General features: G+C 39.1%; 1 protein-coding gene across 1 annotated transcript; it reads left to right on the top strand.

Moving 5' to 3' along the window:
• The first annotated feature begins 63 nt into the window (after positions 1-63).
• FBXO45 (F-box protein 45) lies at positions 64-21821 on the top strand. Its single transcript, XM_037037473.1, has 3 exons — positions 64-675; positions 7234-7590; positions 18618-21821. The coding sequence occupies exons 1-3, from the start codon at positions 361-363 to the stop codon at positions 18801-18803; spliced, it is 858 nt and encodes a 285-aa protein (XP_036893368.1). The 5' UTR covers positions 64-360; the 3' UTR covers positions 18804-21821.
• The last annotated feature ends 252 nt before the right edge of the window (positions 21822-22073 follow it).

The following is a 22073-nucleotide window of genomic DNA, read 5'->3' as shown; positions in this document are numbered from 1 at the left end:
GGGGCCGAGAGGAACCCCGAGCTAGCAGGGCTTGCGCCCTTGCTTCGTGCCCTCAACCCGCATGGCGGAGCCGCGGGCGCGCCACGAGGAGGCCCAGCGAGTCCGGCGGTTCCGGCGCTCGCGCTGAAGGAACCGCGGGGGTGGGGCGAGGGACGCCTGTGCGGGTGCGTCTGCCCTCAGTGAGGCGGGGCGCGCGGCGGGCTCCCCTGGGCAGAGGCGGGAGTGACGGAGGGGCCGGACGGTTGGCTGGAAAAGGGGCGGTGAGCGCTGCCCCGGTCTTTAGGCGAGGCTTGGCCTCCCCAGCAGAAACGGGGAGAAGCGGCGGCAGTGGAGGCGGCCCTCGGGCCGGCTCGTGAGGTGATGGCGGCGCCGGCCCCGGGGGCAGGGGCAGCCTCGGGCGGCGCTGGCTGTAGTGGCGGCAGCGGTGCGGGAGCCAGCGCGGGTTCTGGGTCCGCGGGGATCGGGGGTCGGCTGCCCTGCCGAGTGCTGGAGTTGGTGTTCTCCTACCTGGAGCTGTCCGAGCTGCGGAGCTGCGCCCTCGTATGCAAGCACTGGTACCGCTGCCTGCACGGCGATGAGAACAGCGAGGTGTGGCGGAGTCTGTGTGCCCGCAGCCTGGCAGAAGAGGCTCTGCGCACGGACATCCTCTGCAACCTGCCCAGCTACAAGGCCAAGGTGAGGGAGTCCAGGGCCGTGCCGCTGCCCCCAGTCCAGCTCCTGCGTACCGCTCTCAGGGCTTGTCATCTAAGCTTCTGAGTCAGACTCCTCGCTTCACCATCCCGCCTTTCTAGTCCATCAGTCAGTACCTTACCTCACACCTCTCTCCTTAAAGGTCTTCTCTTTGAAGTTCGGTTCTTTAACCCACCCCACTTCCGTGATGCACTTTTTAAAGGACCAGATGTTTTCCCATCCCTGGTTTCCATCACTCACTCTACTTTTCGCTGTCTTTCCCTTTAAAGACATCACCCCCATTGTTGTACCGTGAATATTCTCATTTTTCTCCGCGTTCTCCAAATAGGCTTTGTTATATTACATCTTCCTGCTGCCTTAACATTGGCTTTCACTCTCACTTTAACCCAGCCTTTTTTCTAAGCTCTGATTTATAACCATTTTTTCCTTATTTTAACCTAGGTTCTCCATAATTCCCTCCACTATGTTTGAGTTTTATAAGTGAGTGTGGTCCTAGGCATCCTGCTTATTTTCAATATACCCATCGGTATCGCTTAACCATCATAATACTGCCTTGTCCCACTATTATTGGCTACTTCCTTGCCAACTTTTTCCTAGTTCTACCTTGATGGTGTTGCCTTTTATTTCTTCTAGATTCCTATTTATATTCCCATCTTCTTCTTATGGAAATAAAAATGTCCAGTAGCAGATGTAGTAGGGCTAAAAGGATTCTTCAGGCAAAATAAAGGCCTCTAGCTTGAGTTGGATGCATAACAGCTATTCAGCACAGCAGTTACCAAGAACATATGTAAGAGAGGATAAAGTCTGACTTAGAATGTGGTGAACATTTTTAAAAAAGCATTAATAACTAAAAAGGGAAAACATCCCCTTTTAACGCTAGACTGCCAATGAATGTCAGAATAAGGAGTAAACATTTTCCATGTGAAATAGATGTAAAATTTATTCTGTAATAAAGCAGGTTTTAGTTTAATAAGATAAGGAAGGAATATTGCTATTATATATGATCTATCTTTTCTTACTAAGTGAAATAACATGTTAATTTACTATTTGTACATGGTATGATGTACAGCAGATACTAGTTGTAAATTATGTAGTACAGTGCAGAAGACTGCAATTTTTGTTTTATCTCAAATGTGTAGGTATCATAAGTTTTATTTTTCAAAAGTTTACTGTTTTTACTTATGTTAAATTATGACATTGGTCTGTAATAGATATGTTCACATGACTCAAGATTCATATAATAATATATAAAACATAATGTGTTCTTGTGAGTCAACATTCAGAAAAAGCAAAATGTCTTCCTTTTGCCCCTGTACCCCAGCCACCCAGTTTCCCTTCTTGGAGGCAACCTATGTTATCTATTTCTTCTATACTCCTCCTTAGATAGTTTAGGTTTCTTAACTCTTTAATACTTTGTGTGTCTTTCTACTACATGCACTACAAGTATTCTATACTTGTATTAATAACATGTTCATTCAGATGTTGGAGAATTTTTAAAAAATATCTTGAAGATAAAAAGTAATTCAAAAGATGTCAGTCTAGTTAAGACTTTCTCAGTCTAATAGAAGAGAAAAATGTATAGAAACAACTAACAAATAGAAAAAATTGCTTCTGTTAGAGATATTAAAAAACATATATTAGAAGTTCAGGAAAAGGAGAGATATACAAGTTAAGTGGAGGACTGGAGAAGGTTTTAAGTTGAGATTGTATCTGAACTGAGTTTTAAAGCTGGAAAGGATTTGAACATTTTACTAATATGCAACACCCTGAACAAAAGCAGGACCAGGAGAAAGCAAAAGCTTTATACAGCATATACCATATTTTTATTTTAAAAAATGAGTGCTGTCACTATGCTCAGTTTTGTAGATAAAATAGTTAATAAAAACAGATGTAAACTCTTATGGATGCCTTGCCTTATAATCTAGTGGTGAAAATGAATAGTAATCAAATAATCACACAGTTGTAAGATTGTATATGTGGTCAGTACTGTGAAGGAGAGATACATGGTACTCTGAGTGTCAGTAATGGAGAGTTTGACGTAGGTGGGGAGGTCAGGAAAGGCCTTCTATAAAAAAATGATTATAAACTGAAACCTGAAGTATAAGGATATAGGCCAAGTTGTGAGGAAAGAGTCTTTCAGAAGGAAACCTGTGAGTTTTAGGGACAGAAAACACCCCAGTGTGGCTGGAGCACGGAGAGCAAGTGAGGCAGGTGTGAGATAAGGTGGAAGAGGTGGCCTGGTGCCAAACTGTAGGGAAGCTATTTTGAACTATAAGCAAGAGGTGGGTTAGGTGTATGGGGATTGTTGATGTGATTAGTTTACATTTTTAAGAGGTTATTTCTAGCTTCAGTATGGAGCAAAGGTTGGAGGGGAACCTTAGAAGTGTGGGTAGATCAGTTAGGAAGTAGGTGGTGGAGCAGATGAGAAATTTAGGAGAGATTTAGGAAGTAAAATCTACAGTAGATGTGATTAGTGGTGAGGAAGAGGTTGGTGCTAAGGATAACTCCCAGGTGTCGGGCTTACATAATATAGGGATCACCTGGGCTAGATTTGGGGGACTAACACTGAGTTCAATTGAGTACAATAGAATTCACAGTGTTTTTGAGACATCCAAGAGATTTCAGATAGGCAGCTGTTATAGTTTGGAGATTAGAGAAGAGACTAAATATAAAATAGTTTAATTCAATTGAATTAAAGTAGAAATACGATTGTAAGGGTAAATTGAAACTAGATATGCCATGGATATCCTTTAAATACAGCCTTCAGTCTGTAGTTTGGTCTTTGTTCTACAGTTGGAAACTGCAGAAGTTTGAAGAGGGGAGTGACATAATAAGAGTTCTTCTTTAGAAAAACTTGGCCAAAAATGAATTGGAGAGGGCAGGGTTTAGTGCCTGTACCAGAAGTATTTAAGATAAGTATATAGGACAAATACATGAACAAGTGTATAGGAGAGTAGGTTATGGCTAGGAGAACTATTGCAGAGAACAAATCTAAATAGGTGGGCAGCAAGCTGACAGCGGAGTGAGATGATAAAGAAGGAAGAGTCAGTTTGAATTTCTAGAGAGCCTGGGTATCTGAGAGAAGGATGGGAACAAGCTTGGAATAGCATAAAACTGGAAAGTACTTGGAGTTGTCAGTCTAAGATTGGTCTTTTTTTGTTTTTAAGTTCATATCTTCCATGTCATCTAACAACATCAATTATTCTAGTCATACTTAGCATCTAACTATAGTTCTTTAAATTTCAAAGTTAGATCCTAAAGTAGGTCTTAAAACTATTTGTCGGAAGTGTACAATCCTGGTTGTACGTGAGGCTATGGAACAGGAACTATACATTGTTTTTATTTATTACAGTAATTCGTGTATTTATTTTTCTATATCTGAATTTTTTTAGTATTCCATCTTTAAAAGATAAGGACAACTCACAATACTATTATAGCTCTAAAGTGTAAAGAAATGAACAGTAATCCCTTAATGTAAAAAAGTTCAGTATTCAAATTTTCAGTTGTCTCATAAGTGTCAAATGTTCATTTTTAATTTTCACATTGTTTAATTAAGATCTGTATATGTTCCAGTGTTCCAGTGGCAAACAATTGGTATGTCTCTTAAGGCTACTTCAGTCTACAAATTCACTCTCCATCTCCCCACTTCCTACCCCTGCAAGTTATTTCTTGAAGAAATCAGTGGCTTCCCTTGGTCTGGATTTTGTAGATTTCATTCCCATCGTGTTACTTAACATGCTCTTCTGTCCTCTGTATTTCCTGTAGAGATTTGATCAATTAGGTTAGATTACGCCCTGGCTGGTGTAGCTCAGTGGATTGAGTGCAGGCCTGTGAAGCAAAGGATCACGGTTCAATTCCCAGTCAGGGCACATGCCTGGGTTGCAGGCCAGTTCCCAGTGAAGGACACATAAGAGGCAACCACACATTGATATTTCTCTCCCTCTTTCCTTCCCTTCCCCTCTTTCTGAAAATAAATTTAAATAAATAAATAAATAAAATTAAAAAAAGCAATGTCATGAAAAAAATTAGGTTAGATTAAACTTTTTGCACAATATTTTTTACTAGAATCAGATGGTTGGGATGTATACAGAATTGTGCCAATGCAGACTGTGGTGGGTAGGAATTCAACAGAGAGAAGCTGGGGAGGGTGGTGGTCCCAGTTAAGAACAGCTTCATGAAGGTGGTAGGACTGGAGCTGGCTATAGAGCACAGGTTGGCAAACACAAGGCCCGTGGGCAGAATCTGGCCCTCCACCTTGTTTTACCTGGCTGGCCGGTACCTTGTTTCTACCCAGAGGCAAAGCTGAGCTCCTTGGCCCTAGTTAAGGAGTAGTTACATTTATACAGTCCTAAAATTACATTCAGCCCTTTGAAGGCAACGGTGAGGCTGATGTGGCCCCTGGTGAAAATGAGTTTGACACCCCTGCTAAAGAGGATATGTGAGGGTAGGAAAGCAGGTATGATACTATGTAGACAAGGAGAATAACACAAAGTCAGAAAGGGAAACAGGAGGAACCAGATCTGGAGGACTTTGAAAGCCAGCAGAAGAATTTATAATTGATATGGTTGTCAATATGGAACTATCAAAGGTTATTGAACTGGGATGAGATGTATCAGTAATAAAAGTGCTATTTTAGAGAGACGGGTCTGGAAAGAAGTCAGTTAGAGGGTTAAGGACTGAGTCTGGAGAGTTTGGGAGGCAGGGGTAGGATGGTCACCAAAAAGGTTATAGTGAAGGATCAGTCCAGAGTAATAGGAAAATGTCTTAGAATGTTTTCATTTAAAGATTTTAAAATTATTTTTAGAGAGGGGAAGGGAAGGAGAAAGAGGGAGAGACACATCCATATGTGAGAAATACATCGATTGGTTGCCTCTCATACGCCCCCAACTGGGAACCTGACCCACAACCCAGGCATGTACCCTGACTGGAAATCAAACCAGTGACCTTTCAGTTTGCAAACCAGCACTCAGTCCACTGAGTGCCACTAGCCAGGGTGGAAAATGTCATAGAATTTTGAGGAAGAGATTGTCAACAGTATCAGTGTGATGAAGAGAATAAGGATAGAGAAAAGCAATTGGTATTTACAAAAATTAGGCATAGGCATAGGTGAGTGTTAAATGTTTTATAATGAGGAATTGTCTTGATAGTAATCGCTTGAGTTATTGGGGCAATACTTAATAATTTCAGAATGTTTTACTCACCCTTCAATCCTGTTCTGATCTTTTAGGTGCTTTAAAGTGTGTTATAAGTAGGAAGAGACAGGAAGAAAATTTAGGAATACTTCAGTTTTACACCCCCTTTATGAAAACATAGGATATTTGAAATAAGCAGGTTTGTTTGCTTTTTATTTAATCTCTGCTTTGGAGTACAGCAGTGAAACAGTGAAATACTGGCTAATAGTAAATGAATGATAGATGAGGGGACTGGATACCTGACTTCACTTTGGGGCTCTCTAGCTGTTGACCTTTAGTTCTGTGTCCTCATCCCTGAGTTGAACTAGGTGACATTTAAGGTCCTTCCTAATGCTAAAATTCTGTGATTCTGGAGTTGATTTCTCAGATTAACTAAAGCAATTGGTCTGAGCCTTTGGCTGCTTTTGGATTGTTTGAATAAAGTTAGGAGATTATTTTTTTAAACATTCAAGCGAAAAGCTTTAAATGGTTAAAACATGAGAAATTATTATTTGTATAGAGCAGCAATTTTTATGCTGTCTTTATTTTGGAAGCTTAAAAAAACTGGTAATTACTGGAAGTCCACTCATCTTTTTTTACCATCAGTGGTAGCTGTTCTTAATGGCTATCTTCTTTATAAATTCTTGAGGCTGAATTTAGATGCTATCTAAGGGATTATGTGACTTGGTAAAAATGAGAGAGTTGTCTCAGTGTATGAGTAATATCTAGCAAGGAGGCTGAAGATTTAGATCATTTGTGGTTATTAAAAATTTTCATAAACTTTAGAGCTGCTATGACTAAGTTCTCTATTTTACTTAAAATATTCTTTTGGGTGACAGGATTGCTGACATGAAACTGGTGAATCTCTTAACTTTTTGTTATAAAAATACTGAATATAAATTAGAGTAGAGAAAATAGTTTAATAAACCTCCGTATACGTCTCGCCGAATTTTACCAATGATTAACTCATGGCCAATCTAATTTTGTGTTTACCCACTTTCCTACTCCAACCCAGGATATTTCAAACCAACTGCCAGATATTATTATGCCATCCACAAACATTTCAGTATCACCTCTAAAATATATGTATTTTGTACATATCTTTTGATATTTTACAAAGTTGATTTGGGGAAATAATACTATGGTTTAGAATTTTGGTCAGTAATGAAGTAGTTGGCAAGTATTTTAAATGTTATATTAGTGCCTCATACTGAAACTTTAGGATAGATGCCATTTTTTGGAAATATTTCTTTATATTACTTAAAAATATGTAACTTCATTTTTTAAAAACACATAGCCTAAGGTTTGGGTATTTTTTAATATTTAAGAAAATCAAACTTCTGTTTCTTTGGTCTGTTTTTCATCTTTTCAGGTACGCGCTTTCCAGCATGCCTTCAGCACTAATGACTGCTCCAGGAATGTCTACATTAAGAAGAATGGCTTTACTTTACATCGGAACCCCATTGCTCAGAGCACCGATGGTGCAAGGACCAAGATTGGTTTCAGTGAGGGCCGCCACGCATGGGAAGTGTGGTGGGAGGGCCCTCTGGGCACTGTGGCAGTGATTGGAATTGCCACAAAACGGGCCCCCATGCAGTGCCAAGGTTATGTGGCATTGTTGGGCAGTGATGACCAGAGCTGGGGCTGGAATCTGGTGGACAATAATCTACTACATAACGGAGAAGTCAATGGCAGTTTTCCACAATGCAACAATGCACCAAAATATCAGGTGAGAAACTAGGTATTTTCTTAAATGTGGGCCTTTGTCAAATCATGCCTTAATTTGTCTTAAATTTATAAAATTTTATATAGTAGCTTTGTGTGTCTTTTTGGTAACCTTTAAATAAATAATGTAACTGGCCTTTCTTAGCTACTCTGATGGTACTTTTCTAATATCTCAATATTTGTTTCTTAACACATATTCAACCTTGAGCTTTTCATCTTTGCTCTAAATCAGGGGTCAGCAAACTCTAAAGTACAGGGACAGATAGTAAATATTTTAGGCCTTGTGGTCCATACGGTCTCTGTCACAACTGTTCAACTCTGCTGTTAGAGCATGAAAGCAGCCATAGATGATATGTGAATGAGTGAGCATAGCTGTGTTCCAGTAAGACCTTATTTATAGGCTGCTGGCCAGATTTGGTCCAGGGGCCATAGTTTGCCAACTTGAGCTCTTGATTGTCATCTCTCCTTTATCATGGCACATCTAAATCTACTTTTTCTAGGCATCTCACCCCAACAAATGCATCTGTATGCATGTACACACATACCCTCTGCTATTTATTAATCTGTGTGTGGATTCACAGCCTCTGCAGGTGTCAGTGATTTCTATAAAACAGGCAAGTTTAGGCAGACTTCTGCATTTCTTTAAAAATTGGTTTTAGAGAAAAAGGAAGGGAGAGAGAGACAGACAGAAACATCGATTTGCTTTTCTACTTATTTTTGCGTTTATTGGTTGCCTCCTATATGCACCCTGACTAGAAATTGAACCTGCAACCTTGGCATGTCAGGACGACACTCTAACCAGCTGAACTACTCTGCCAGCACCATTTTTTAATTGTTTTCATTTTAGCTTTATACAACACTTATGTGATTCTAGGGTCAAAATTATAGCTTCTATTTATGAAAGTTATATGATTACTATAGGTCTAAAACATAGTAACCTTCTAAGAAAATAGAAATTTTAAGGAATTACAGAGTGCATATTTCAGAAAAACGTGACTTGAAAGCTCTAGCCTCAGTAATGACCTCAAGTCATGGATACTAAAGTAGAAGAACTAAAAATATATTCAGTTTCCTGAGGTAGAAAAGCCTAGAAGGATTTTCTTTCATAGAATCCTTTCTTCATGGTCTTGTTAGGCTCTGCAAATACCCTAAGGCACAGGTGGCAAACACAAGGCCCTTGGCCAGAATCTGGCCCTTCACCTTGTTTTATGCAGCTGACACCTTGTTTCTACGGCACCTTATTCCTGGCAGCAGCACCAAGTTCCTTGCCCCTACTTAAGGAGTAACATTTATACAGTCCTAAAATACATTCGGCCCTTTAAGGCAACCTTGAGACTGATGTGGCCCCTGGTGAAAATAAGTTTGACACCCCTGCCCTAAGGAGAACAGTGTCTGGACTTAATAATCATTAATGAGACTTCTGGCAAGATGGAGGCGTAGGTGGAAATAGTGTACCTCCTCGCACAACCAAATTTAGGGACAACGAAGATTTAGGGACAACGAAGATTTAGAGACAAAAACACAACCAGAACATACAGAAAAGTGAACTGTACCAAAATCTGACAACAATGAACCATTCATCCAGACCGCATCACAACCCAGAGACCGGGTTGCCCCACTCTGGTGAACACCTAAGCAAAAACAGGCAGCAAGGCAGACCGCACAACCCAGGGCCCCACCTACGGGAAATAAAGCCTAAAAGCACCGATTGAAAAGGTTCCGGCTTGTGGGAAGTGGCAGAGGGGACTGAAATAGAAGAGAGCACAGAACAAGCGCCATTGCTCCCTCTCGGACCCTGCCCCCACATACAGCATTGCAACCCAGTGACGTGGGTTGCCCGACCCTGGTGAATACCTAAGGCTCTGCCACTCATACAAAACAGGCGAGACCTGACCAAAAATGGCTCAAGCAGAAGAACAAATCAAATCCCCAGAGCCAATACTTTTAAGCGACCAAGAGATAGGCAACCTATCAGATGCACAGTTCAAAATACTGGTGATCAGGATGCTCACAGAACTGGTTGATTTCAGTCCCAAATTAGATGAAAAAATGAAGGCTACACTAAGTGATATGAAGCAAAAAGCACAGGGAACCAATAATGATGGAAAGAAAACTGGAACTCAAATCAATGGAGTGGACCAGAAGGAAGAAAGGAACAACCAAACACAAAAGAATGAAGAAACAAGAATTCAAAAAAATGAGGAGAGGCTTAGGAAACTCCAGGACATCTTTAAATGCTCCAACATCTGAATTATAGGGATACCAGAAGGGGAAAAGGAAGAGCAACAAGTGGAAAACTTATTTGAACAAATAATAAAAGAGAACTTCCCCAATCTGGCAAAGGAAATAGATGTCCAGGAAGCTCAGTGAGTCCCAAAGAAGGTGGACCCAAAGAGGAACACACCAAGGCACATTATAATTACATTAGCCAAAATTAAAATGAAGGAGAGAATCCTAGAAGCAGCAAGAGATAAGGAGACAGTCACCTACAAAGGAGTTCCCATCAGACTGTCAGTGGATTTCTCAAGAGAGACCTTACAAGCAAGAAGGGGCTAGAAAGAAGTATTCCAAGTCATGAAATGAAAGGACCTACCTCCAAGATTGCTCTATCCAGCAAAGCTTTCATTTAGAATGGAAGGACAGATAGTGCTTTTCAGATAAGGTCAAATTCAAAGAGTTCATCATCACCAATCCCTCATTATATGAAATGTTAAAGGGACTTATCTAAGAAAAAGAAGATAAAAAATATGAACAGTGAAAGGACAGCAAACTCACAGTTATTAACAACCACACCTAAAACAAAAGCAAACTAAGCGGACATCTAGATCAGGAGCAGAGCCACAGAAATGGAGATCACATGGAGGGTTAGCAACAGGGGCCTGGGAGGAGGGGGGAGGAGAAGGTACAGAGAATAAGTAGCATAGACAGTGGGGAGAAAATAGGAGGAGGGCAAGAGTAGTGTGGGAAATGTAGAAGCTAAAGAACTTACGACACATGGACATGAACTAAAGTGGGGGAAGGTGGGTGGGAGGGGTGTGTGCAGGGTGGAGGGGAATGAAGGGGGGAGAAATGGGACAACTGTAATGGCATAGTCAATAAAATATATTTAAAAATAATCATTAATGATAAAGACTAATGGCTACTAGGCTTGTGGTAATTTTGTAAAGTCCTCAGTCTCTTTTCAGAGAACATACTCTGTATGATTTCAGTTTTTTAAAATTTACTGAGGTTTGTTTTAGTGTCAGCATATGGTCTGTCTTGATGAGTGTTTCATCAAGTGTTCCAATATATTTGCTCAAAAAGAACATATATTCTGTTGTTGGATGGAATATTTTATAAATGACAGGTCAAGTTGGTTGATAGTATGGTGTTTAAGTCTTCTGTATCCTTACTGATTTTTCTTTCTACCTGTTCTATCATTTATTTTTGTTTAAAGTATTTTTATTGATTATGGTATTTCAGTTTTCTCAATTTTTCCTCTATCCCCCCTGCACCCTGCATCCTCTAATTCTTCAGTATCCCCCCTTAGTTCATATCCATGGGTTGTACATATAAGTTCTTTGAGTTCTGTTTTCTATGCCATTTTTAATCTCTCTCCATCAATTTTACATCTACTAATAATGCTGCTGCTTCCCTGTTCCTTTCCCCCCATTCCTCCTCTCCCCCTCCCCACTGAAAGCCCTCCATGTGATATTCATTTCTCTGATTCTGTTCCTGTTCTAGTGGTTTTTTTAGTTTTTGTTTTTATTGTTTTTTTTTCTTTTAGGTTCATTTGTTGATAGTTGTGAGTTTGTTGTCATTTTACTGTTCATATTTTTTATCTTCTTTTTCTTAGGTAAAAGTCTGTTTAGCCCGGGCTGGTGTAGCTCAGTGGATTGAGTATGGGCCCACGAACCAAAGGATTGCAGTTCAATTCCTAGTCAGGGCACATGGCCTGGGTTGCGGGCCAGTTCCTGGTGGGGGACTCATGAGAGGCAACCATACATTGATGTTTCTCTCCTTCTCTCCTCTTCCCCTCTAAAAATAAATAAATAAAATCTTAGAAAACAAAAAAGTCCATTTAACATTTCAGTTAAAGGGATTTATCTAAGAAAAAGAAGATAAAAAACATGTACAGTAAAATGACAGCAAACTTACAATTATTAACAGCCACACCTAAAACAAAAACAGACTAAGCAAACAGCTAGAATAGGAACAGAACCATAGAAATAGAGACCACATGGAGGATTATCAACAGGGAGAGGGAAGGGGAGAAAGGGGGAAAAGGTACGGAGAATAAGTAGTGTAGATGGTAGGTAGAAAATAGACAGGGGGTGGATAAGAATAGTAGGGGAAATGTAGAAGCCAAAGAACTTATAAGTATGACACATTGACACGGGGGGAATGTGGGTGGGAGAGGGTGTACAGGGTGGAGGGGAGTGAAGGGAGAAAATGGGACAACTGTAATAGTAAATCAGTAAAATACGTTTTTTAAAAAAGTCCCATTAACATTTCATATAATAAGGGCTTGTTGATGATGAACTCCTTCAACTTGACCTTGTCTGGGAGGCACTTTATCTGCCCTTTCATTCTAAATGAAAGCTTTGCTGGATAGAGCAATCTTGGATGTAGGTCCTTGCCTTTCAGGATTTCAAATACTTCTTTCCAGCCCCTTCTTGTCTGCAAGGTTTCTTTTGAGAAATTAGCTTATAGTCTAATGGGCACTCCCTTGTAGGTAACTGTTTCCCTTTCTCTTTCTGCTTTTAGGATTTTCTCTTTATCTTTAATCTTGGGTAACTTGATGATGTGCCTTGGTGTGTTCCTCTTTGGATCCAACTTCTTTAGGACTCTCTGGGCTTCCTGGACTTCCTGGAAGTCTATTTCTTTCTCCAGAGTGGTGAAGTTTTCCTTCATTATTTGTTCAAATCAGTTTTCAATTTCTTGCTGTTCTTCTCCTGGCACCCCTATAATTCGGGTATTGGAATGTTTCATGCTGTCCCAGAGGTTTGTAAGTCACTTTTTGTTTTTTTGAATTCTTGTTTCTTCATTCTGTTCCAGTTGGATGTTTATTTTTCCCTTTTGTTCCAAATGGTTGCTTTGACTCCTGGTTTCCTTCCCGTCACTGTTGGTTCCCTAAATATTTTGCTTGATTTCATTTTGTGTATCTTTCATTTGTTCTTTCCTTTTTCAACTAAGCTCAATCAGTTCTATGAGCATTTTGATTACCAGGACTTTAAATTCTCCCTCAGATAGGTTGGTTATCCTTTCCTTGCTTAGCTCTCTTTCTGGAGTTTTACACTGTTTTTTCATATTGGCCCTATTTCTTTGTCTTGGGGTACCTGGTAAATTGTGAGGGGGTGGGGCCTTAGATATTCACAGGGTGGGGCAACCCTGTTTGCTCCCCTGTGGTGGAGGGGCCAGAGAGGGAATAATGCAGCTCCTGCTGGGCTCCAGCTCACTTTTCAAAGACTGGGAGTTTCTCACACTGAGTGTGAGTAGTCCACAGTCAACCCTGAGTCTCAGTTTCACCTTCAGCCAGCCCTGCCCACGCAGCCCACTACCTCCCCATGGTTTTCTGAGCCTGCCTCATCGTGTATTCTTACCTGTCTGGTTGTTTTGGTTGACTTTTTGTTTAATTTCTTGGTTGTCAGAGTTCCATGCATTTTGATTTTCTGGTGCTTTTGCTTGTTTGTTGATTTTAGATTGGTTGTTATTCTGCTTTTGGTTGTGTGAGGAAGCGAAGGGTTTCTACCAACGCTTCCATCTTGGCTGGAACTCCCTGTTCTATCATTTATTGAGAGGAGTGTTGAAATTTCCACTGTACGTGTTAATTTATGTTTTTATGTTTAGTTCTTTCAGTTTTTGCTTCATGTGTTTTATAGCTCTGTTATTGGGTATCTATATATACCAGTGTCGTATCTCTTAATCTGATTAACTCTTTTATCATTATGAAATGACCTTCTTTGACTTTAGTAACATTCCTCATCTTTAAGTCTATTTTGTCTGACACTAATATAGCCACTCCAACTTTCTTATGTTTACAAATGTTTACTTTCTTATGCAGGGTATCTCCCCAACCCCTATCATTTTACTTCCAATTTGTCAGTGTACTAGGTAGTGTATAATTGGGTCTTGCTTTATATCAAACTGGATCTCATAGTCTCTGCCTTTTGATTTGAATGTGTAATCCATTTACATTTAACATAATTGTTGGACTGCTTGATACTGTCCTAGTCTCTGTGCATTGGAAGCTATGTGTTTTTTTCCCCTAATCTTTATTTTTTTGGATTGGATAATTTCTGTTGCTCTGTCTTAAAGTTCATAGAGTGTTTCTTTTTTTAATGTTTTTTAATATATTCTATTGATTATGCCATTACAGCTGTCCCTTTCTCCCCCTTCACTCCCCTCCACCCTGCATACCCCTCCCCCACTATTCCCTCCTTTTGTTCATGTCCATGTGTCACAAGTTCTTTAGATTCTGTATTTCCCCCACTATTCCTGCCCCCCCGTCTATTTTGTACCTACCGTCTATGCTACTTACTCTCTGTACCTTCTCCCCCCTTCTCCTCCTTCCACTCCCCTGTTGCTAACCCTCCATATGATCTCCATTTCTATGTTTCTGCCCCCCATCTAGCTGTCCTCTTAGTTTGCTTTTTGTTTTAGGTGCGGTTGTTAATAACTAAGAGTTTGCTGTCCTTTCAGTGTTCATATTTTTATCTTCTTTTTCTTAGATAAGTCCCTGTAACATTTCATATAATAAGGGTTTGGTGATGATGAACTCCTTGAACTTGACCTTATCTGAGAAGCACTTTATCTGCCCTTCCATTCTAAATGAAAGCTTTGCTGGATAAAGCAATCCTGGATGTAGGTTTTTGGATTTCATGACTTGGAATCCTTCTTTCCAGCCCCTTCTTGCCTGTAAGGTCTCTCTTGAGAAATCCGCTGACAGTCCGATGGGAACTCCTTTGTAGATGACTGTCCCCTTATCTCTTGCTGCTTCTAGAATTCTCTCCTTAATTTTCATGTTGGCTAATGTAATTATAATGTGCCTTGGTGTGTTCCTTCTTGAGTCCAATTTCCTTGGGACTCTCTGAGCTTCCTGGAAGTCTATTTCCTTTGCCAGAGTGGGGAAGTTCTCTTTTATTATTTGTTCAAATAAGTTTTCCACTTGTTGCTCTTCCTCTTCCCCTTCTGGTATCCCTATAATTCAGATGTTGGAGCATTTAAAGATGTCCTGGAGTTTCCTAAGCCTCTCCTCATTTTTGAATTCTTGTTTCTTCATTCTTTTGTGTTTGGTTGTTTCTTTCTTCCTCTGGTCCACTCCCTTGATTTGAGTCCCAGTTTCCCTCCCATCACTGTTGGTTTCCTGTGCATTTCCCTTCATTTCAATCAGTTTAGCCTCCATGTGTTCCTCTAATTTGTGGCTAAAATCAACCAGTTCTGTGAGCATCCTGATCACCAGTATTTTGAACTGTGCATCTGAAAGGTTGGCTATTTCTTGGTCACCTAGAATTATAGGCTCTGGGGCTTTGAGCTGTTCTTGAGTCATCATGTTTGGTCTGTTTGCACCTGTTATGTATGAGGGGCAGAGCCTTAGGTGTTCACCAGGGCCAGGTGACCCAGTTGCTGGGTTGTGACACTGTATGTGGGGGCGGGGTCCGAGAGAGTAAAAAATGGCACTTTGTTCTGCTCCACTCTCTCTCAGATTTCTGTCCCTTCTGCGGCTTCCCACAAGCAAATTGGGCCACTCTGGTGCTTGTTCCCGGGTCTGTGGGCTCATGTACTCTCCAGGACCCTGTGGGTCTCTCCAACGAGCTCTCTGTGAGTCGGGGAGCCTCTCCCGGTCCCTTGACCCCCGAGAAAGTCTTTCCAGTTGGTGCTTTCAGGCTCTAATTCCTGTCACTGGGGCCCTAGCCTGAGCTGTCTGTCTCACTGTTTGCTCCTTTGCTTGGTTTATCTCCGTGTGAATGTGTGACCGCAGTCAGCCAGTCACCCTGCGCCCTCACTGGGTCCACCTGTCACCACTCCACACCTGGGATCCACCAGCCCCCTCTGCTCCTGGGTTGGTCAGACGGATTGGTCTTTCGGCCCGACTCACTCCACAGCTGACTCTGCCCCTCTTACCAGTCTGGCTAAGTGGTTCGATGTTGTTGAACTTCCGTACAGTTCAATTTTCAGTGTTTTGGCTGTGTTTTTTTTTTCTCAAACTTCGCTGTCTTTAAATTTAGTTGTGGGAGGGGGGCACAGTGTTTCCGCCTATGCCTCCATCTTGGCTGGAAGTCCATAGAGTGTTTCTTTTTCCATTTCAACTCTTCTATTAAGCCAGGCTAGTGAATTTTAATAACTGTGCTCTTCAACTTTAGAATTTTCACTTTTTTTTACAGTTTCCATTGCTCTATTGAGATTTTCTACCTGTGCATTCATTAATACTAGATTTTTTCTTTAATTCCTCCATATTTTTATAGTAACTGCTTTGCAGTTGGTCTGCCAGTCCAACATCAAGGCCTACTTGGAGTCACTTTCTTTTATTGACTGCTTTTTTCCTCCCTGAGTTGAGTTATACTTCACTGTTTCTTTTCCTATCTAGTAATTTTTTAATTGAAAACTAGACATTATGGATATTATACAGTAGTTTTGGAGTCTTTTGTTCCTCTAGAAATGGCTTTGTTTTTCTGAAGAGTCTAGGTTTTCTCGTTTTGGCAGGCAGTTAACCTGTTTCTACTCACACTATGAAGTCTGTGTCACCTGTGGTGTGCATCAGCTGATGTCCTTGTTCCGTTTTTGTTTGTTTGTTTTTGTCTTCGAGGTGCTACTTTTTTAGGTTCCTTAGAGGTATCTCTGTGTCTGTGTAATGTAGTGGTCATGCAAGAATTGGGCAGAGTTTATTCTCAAATTTTGGGGCTCATGCTCTTTGTGGTTTTGTTACTTCTAGAGTTCCTACTTTAAGTTTCTAGTTACCCTATTATCTCCAAGTTTTTCTCTCTGACACCTAAAGCTAGTGAGACTTCTGCTAGCTGCTCCCTGTGCTGTGTACGTGCTATATGCTCAGTCAAAGACGATGCAGGAGCAATATGGTCTTTTTTAGTTTCATCTAATATAAAATAGGGGTAACATCTAGGATTGCTATGAGGACCAAGAGAGGTAAAGCAAATAAAGCACAAAACAGCCCTGGCCAGTGTAGCTCAGTAGATTGAGCACGGGCCTGTGAACCACACAATCGCAGTTCAATTCCCAGTCAGGGCACATGTCTGGGTTGCAGGCCAGTTCCTGGCAGGGGACGCATGAGAGGCAACCATACATTGATATTCCTCTCCCCCTCTTCTTTCCTTCCCCTCTAAAGACAGATAAATAAAAGATCTTAAAAAATAGAGTAGTTAGAATATATATAGTTTTTATAAAAAAGCACAAAACAAATACCCAACAGAATACTAACTTTTCATTTCTGTTGTTCATATTTTGGTGGTGGTGGTAGTGATGGAGATGATAAATAGGAAGTTCTTAGGCCCATAAAATGGGATGTGGGTTATCTGCAATTTGGACAAAGGGAGGAAAAAGCAGATGCTTATAGTTGTTTGTGGTAGGAAATACAATGAAATAACAGCAGGAATTATCAGAATTGGGAAGAATTAAATTACTATTTTTGGTTGCAGATGTTAGGACTTTCTGCCTCTGGGTGTATAGATGCAATAACCTTTTGTAGATGCAAATTATAAAGATAAAATATCCTCATTTCCTCACCCCTTTTTTCAAATGGAAAAATAACCAAGTATATTGTGCTTCCAGTTTAGTTTAACAGTCTATGCTGCTTTTTTATAATGAACAGATGTTTCAGAGCAGTGGCCCACAAGTGACTATTAGAAAGCCTATTCTGGCCCTGACGGGCATAGCTCAGTTGGTTGGGCATCGTATGGCAAAGCAAATGGTCACTGGTTTGATTCCCAGTCACAGCACATGCCTGGGTTGCAGGCCCGGTCCCTGGTTGGGATGCATGTGAGAGGCAATGAATTGATGTTTCTCTCACACATAGATGTTTCTCTTGCTTTCTTTCTCCCTCCCTTCACCTCTCTCTAAAAAAAATAAAATCTTTTAAAAATTTAATGTTAAAAAAGCCTATTCTGCATCTTTAGAATTTATAGTCAGATTTGGCTGTTCATGATTATATAAGTTCCACATTGTATATAGAACTACTTTAACTTTAAAGGCTTATATAAGTATCTTGTTATATGTATAATTTTATGGTAGTAAAATATATACAATATTTAAAATTTTAACCATTTGTAAGTATATATGATTCAGTGGCATTAAATACATTCACAATGCTATATAACCATCACTATTATTTATATCCAGAACTTTTTTATCATCTTCAACATAAACTCTGTACTCATTAAAAAATGACTCTCTGTTTTGTGCCCCTCCCCCTCTCAGGTTCTGGTAACTTCTACTTTCTGACACTATAAATGTGAACGTTCTAGGTGCCTGATATAGGTGGAATCATACAATATTTGGTTTTTTGTGTCTGGCTTATTTCACTTAGCATAATGTTTTCAAGGTGCATCTATGTAGCATATATCAGAAATGCATTTCTTTCTATGGATAGATAATATTCCATTGGGTGTGTGTGTGTGCATGCCTGCTTACATGTGTGTATGCTATGGTAATTTGAAAAGGTTATTTAGATAGCTTTTGGGGGGTAAAATATGATACGAAATTATAGTTTTTAGTGGTATCCTTCTTAAGAAAAGCCTTGAAGTAAAGAGTAAATAAAACCTGAGGACTGCTCAGGGGGAACATTTAAATTTACAGTATTTAATGTAGATCCCCATGCATGTCTTAAATTAAAAAACTATAAAAACAAGCAGTTATGATGAAATTGATATATATTCTTTCTTCCAGATGTTTCTCAGTAATCTGAAACCTTTTCTTCGGGCTTTTAAAATAATTTTTAGGGTATATATTCTTAATATTTCCAACCTGGTTTTTTGTATCATGTTTCTTCTACTTATGCCCTTTTGGATTTTCTTCTAACCTTCTTTTGATGTCTGTTTGCAGATAGGAGAAAGAATTCGAGTCATCTTGGACATGGAAGATAAGACTTTAGCTTTTGAACGTGGATATGAGTTCCTGGGGGTTGCCTTTAGAGGACTTCCAAAGGCCTGCTTATATCCAGCAGTTTCTGCTGTATATGGCAACACAGAAGTGACTTTGGTTTACCTTGGAAAACCTTTGGATGGATGACAGTGGCTTTCTTAAGATGAAAGACAGAGTGGAGGAGATATCTGCTTGTGGAAAGTAGAACCATGAAGTGACAGTGTCATACATGCATGTCCAAGAAACATCTTGTCCAAGAAACATCCTGAAAAACACGTGAAATTGTTAACTGGAGAAACAGCTCTACAGCAAAGATAATCTTAGTGTTTCCTCTTTCTACTGGGCCAGAAAAATCCTCAGGGTTGCAGTTGGTTGAGTGGGCAGTTGACATATGCATGTTGCAACAGATTTTGTCTCTAAGCTAGCAATGTGTTATTTCCAACTTTTAAGATGAGATCTTAAGAGATGCTGTACAAGGGATAAAATAAGGGAATAGCAAAAATTTTAAGTAGTGTGTTTTGGAAGAAAGACTGATTCTGTTTTACAACTGCCTGTTTTTTCCCCAGCCACTTTTTTCCCCAGCCAGCTTGACTATTAGAAAAATATGAAACTGGCTGAGTTTTATTTAATATTTTTAATATATTGAGAAGCATGGTCTGCTTGGACTGCACTTCTCTAACAGTGAGATGTGAAACTGTGCAGCTATTTTAAAAGTTGTATATACAATGTGTGTGTAAAAACAAAAATATAGGACAAAGTTTGCTTTGTTCTAGTTAAATTTCTTAAAAACCACTACATGGTACAAAATTAAAATAACACATAGGGACAATTTGGTATAACTACAATGAAGAGGATTTTAAGAGGAGATGTGTTGTATTGGCTCATTTTGTATTATATTTGGTTTACAGTTTCCATAGTTGTTATAGTCTGTTTTCTTTTTTGTCAAAATTATTGTAAAAATCCTTTAATATACTGAGTAAAGATTGAATGAAGGCAAATTTATTTCTAATCATATATAAAATTATAATAGTATGCACCTTATAGCATCTGGTTTATTTTTTGGCCTTCTGAGAAATTATCTCATAAAAACACAAAATATTGCCAATTGCTCTTATAGACCTCAAATAAAAGCTGTTAGTCACAGACCTCAGAAAAAGAATTGATTAATGGTCCTTTTATTTTATAATTTTATAATTCTGTAGATATTATAATTTTTTAATTTCACATTGTTTACAACATGCAACAATCTAAGCCTCAAACTGTTCATTGGGGTTATCAAGAAAATGTTTACTCACCCACCTGGAACAGTGCCAACCTGAACCCATGTTAAGAATGTTCTTAATCTTTCAGATAATTGCCCCCATGGGACTTGAAATAAAACGCCTTGCGCTGAAAACTTCAGGTTGGCAGTATTTTGAAGGTTTCACTGTAGGAGAGCTTAACATTAACTCCTTTTCTAAATTTTTGACTAATAAATTTTGATTTTACAAATACTCTTTCAAATTAATAATCATACATTGGTTGAGATTTTCTTTTGTTGGAAGAGAAACAACTTTCTATATGAAAGCATAAATTATATGATTTCAGATACATATTTGTGATAAGTGACTAAGGCAAGTGGAACCTTTATACTTTTTAAGGTTACGGTTGTATGCATATTCTGTCTTAAATCTGATAAAGTTAGGGAGAGCAAGCAGCTGCCTGGGGTTTTGGGTTGCTCCTTGAGATTTAAGGTTATCAGTGCTCCTGTGAAGCAGGGGATTTCAGTCATGAACAAAGATTTATTTTTACCACGTGACAAGTTTACAAATATTTGTTATATATTTGGTATGTTGCTTAAAGATTAAATCAGTTAAAGATTCTTTTCAATATCCATGTCAAACAGAAACCTGGAAACCATATTTACTAGTCCAGGGTGAAATTATATGTTACATGTATTAGAGAATATAGCTGCTACAGGAATTGATTTTTGTTGCTGTGGAATGACTCTATTTGGCAAAGTTTAAAATTTGATTAAAGAAGAGAACTGGTTCAGGATGAAGATTGAGCTAGTTAGAACATTAAAATGTCTTTTAAGTACTTGTTTGTTTTTCAGGTTGTGATATGGCCAATTCTAAGAGCTGTGGCTGAGAATTTTGTTATAACTTGTGTTTTGTCTTATTAGTAAACATTTATTTTGTAACAAAGTTTTGAAGGTGCTGAATGGAAAACAGAAACACATGATTATTGCATATTGAACTTATAATCAAATATTTACCTAAATATTTAACAAGTTATTCTTATCTCAAAGATTTACTATAAATTCCCTAACATCCTATTTGCTAATTTTATAAAATGGAGGTCCATATTTAGCACAAGCATTGAGGGAATGAAGAGCCTTCATTTATAACCTGATAAATGAATTTGTTACTGGAGACCAATTGTAGCTATACAGAATATTAAAACAAACTACTATACTACAATGTTCAAGGAAATGAAATCTCTTTTTCATTGGTGCTGAGAGAGCATTTAGGTAGAAGATAGTTGCACTTGAAGATTGAGTATAAGTTATCTAAGCCAGTAGTAGTTCTCAACCTTAGCTATACTTTGGAGTCATGTGTGCTTTGAAAAATATCAATACTTGGGTGCCATGCCCTAAGATTTTGATGTTGAGCTGGGATATGACATAACCATAATGATTTCAAAAACAAAAAACACAAACTTCCTAGATGATTTTCAATATGCTTCCAAGGTTGAGTTCAAAATTCACCTTAAGTTTTCTCATCTGCAAAAAAATAAAAGTATCCTCGCTCCTTCCCTTCACTACCTCACAAGAATATTGAGGATAGAGAACAGAATGCGAAAGGGCTTGTGTGATGGATAAGAAGTGCTATCGAAAGCCAAAGTATTTGTTGTATTTCAACTGAAACTGTGTGCAGGAAAAATGTGTAACTGAATTTACTTTGTTGACCTGAGAAACCGGGAGCTTTCTCTACTTCTTAACTTTAGTGAAGCATGCTGGTGTATAAGCAGACATTACTATTACTCTCATTCATACTATGATATTCTGTCATACTTGAGGTAGACTTTTTAAATTATCTAGTGTTACAACGGAAAGAAAAAATATTAAGGCTTAAAGTCTGTAATGGTCAGTGGCTCATAATTCATTAAAACATTTCATACAAAGAAATTTGTCGTTAATATATATCATTTCACAGTTGGCATATTTTTCATCATCTGACTTTTGAATGTTAAGTCATTTATTTCATCTTCATTTATATTCATGTATGTTCAGTTTTAGACTTGAGAAAGCACCTAAAGCAAGTAGGTTTTGCCCAGTTGAATACTAAACATCATGGCTCCATGACTAGGCATCCTCTGCATTTTAGATATGATTTTATCTTGGAAAGAGTTTAGAAAAGAATAGAACCCTAAACC

This window comes from Sturnira hondurensis, unplaced genomic scaffold (genome assembly GCF_014824575.4).
Source record: "Sturnira hondurensis isolate 20B ecotype Veracruz unplaced genomic scaffold, ASM1482457v3 Scaffold0023357, whole genome shotgun sequence".
Classification (NCBI taxonomy): Eukaryota; Metazoa; Chordata; class Mammalia; order Chiroptera; family Phyllostomidae; genus Sturnira; species Sturnira hondurensis.
Note: the sequence above shows the minus strand (reverse complement) of the source record. Positions and strands in the feature narration are given on the sequence as shown.

What these genes read in the sequence shown, in the direction of transcription:
- FBXO45 (XM_037037473.1), top strand. Translation starts at nt 361, where the DNA reads ATGGCGGCGCCGGCCCCGGGGGCAGGGGCAGCCTCGGGCGGCGCTGGC. An exon ending in TGCCCAGCTACAAGGCCAAG is followed by an intron (nt 676 to 7,233) that starts GTGAGGGAGTCC and finishes TCATCTTTTCAG; the next exon opens with GTACGCGCTTTCCAGCATGC. An exon ending in ACAATGCACCAAAATATCAG is followed by an intron (nt 7,591 to 18,617) that starts GTGAGAAACTAG and finishes GTCTGTTTGCAG; the next exon opens with ATAGGAGAAAGAATTCGAGT.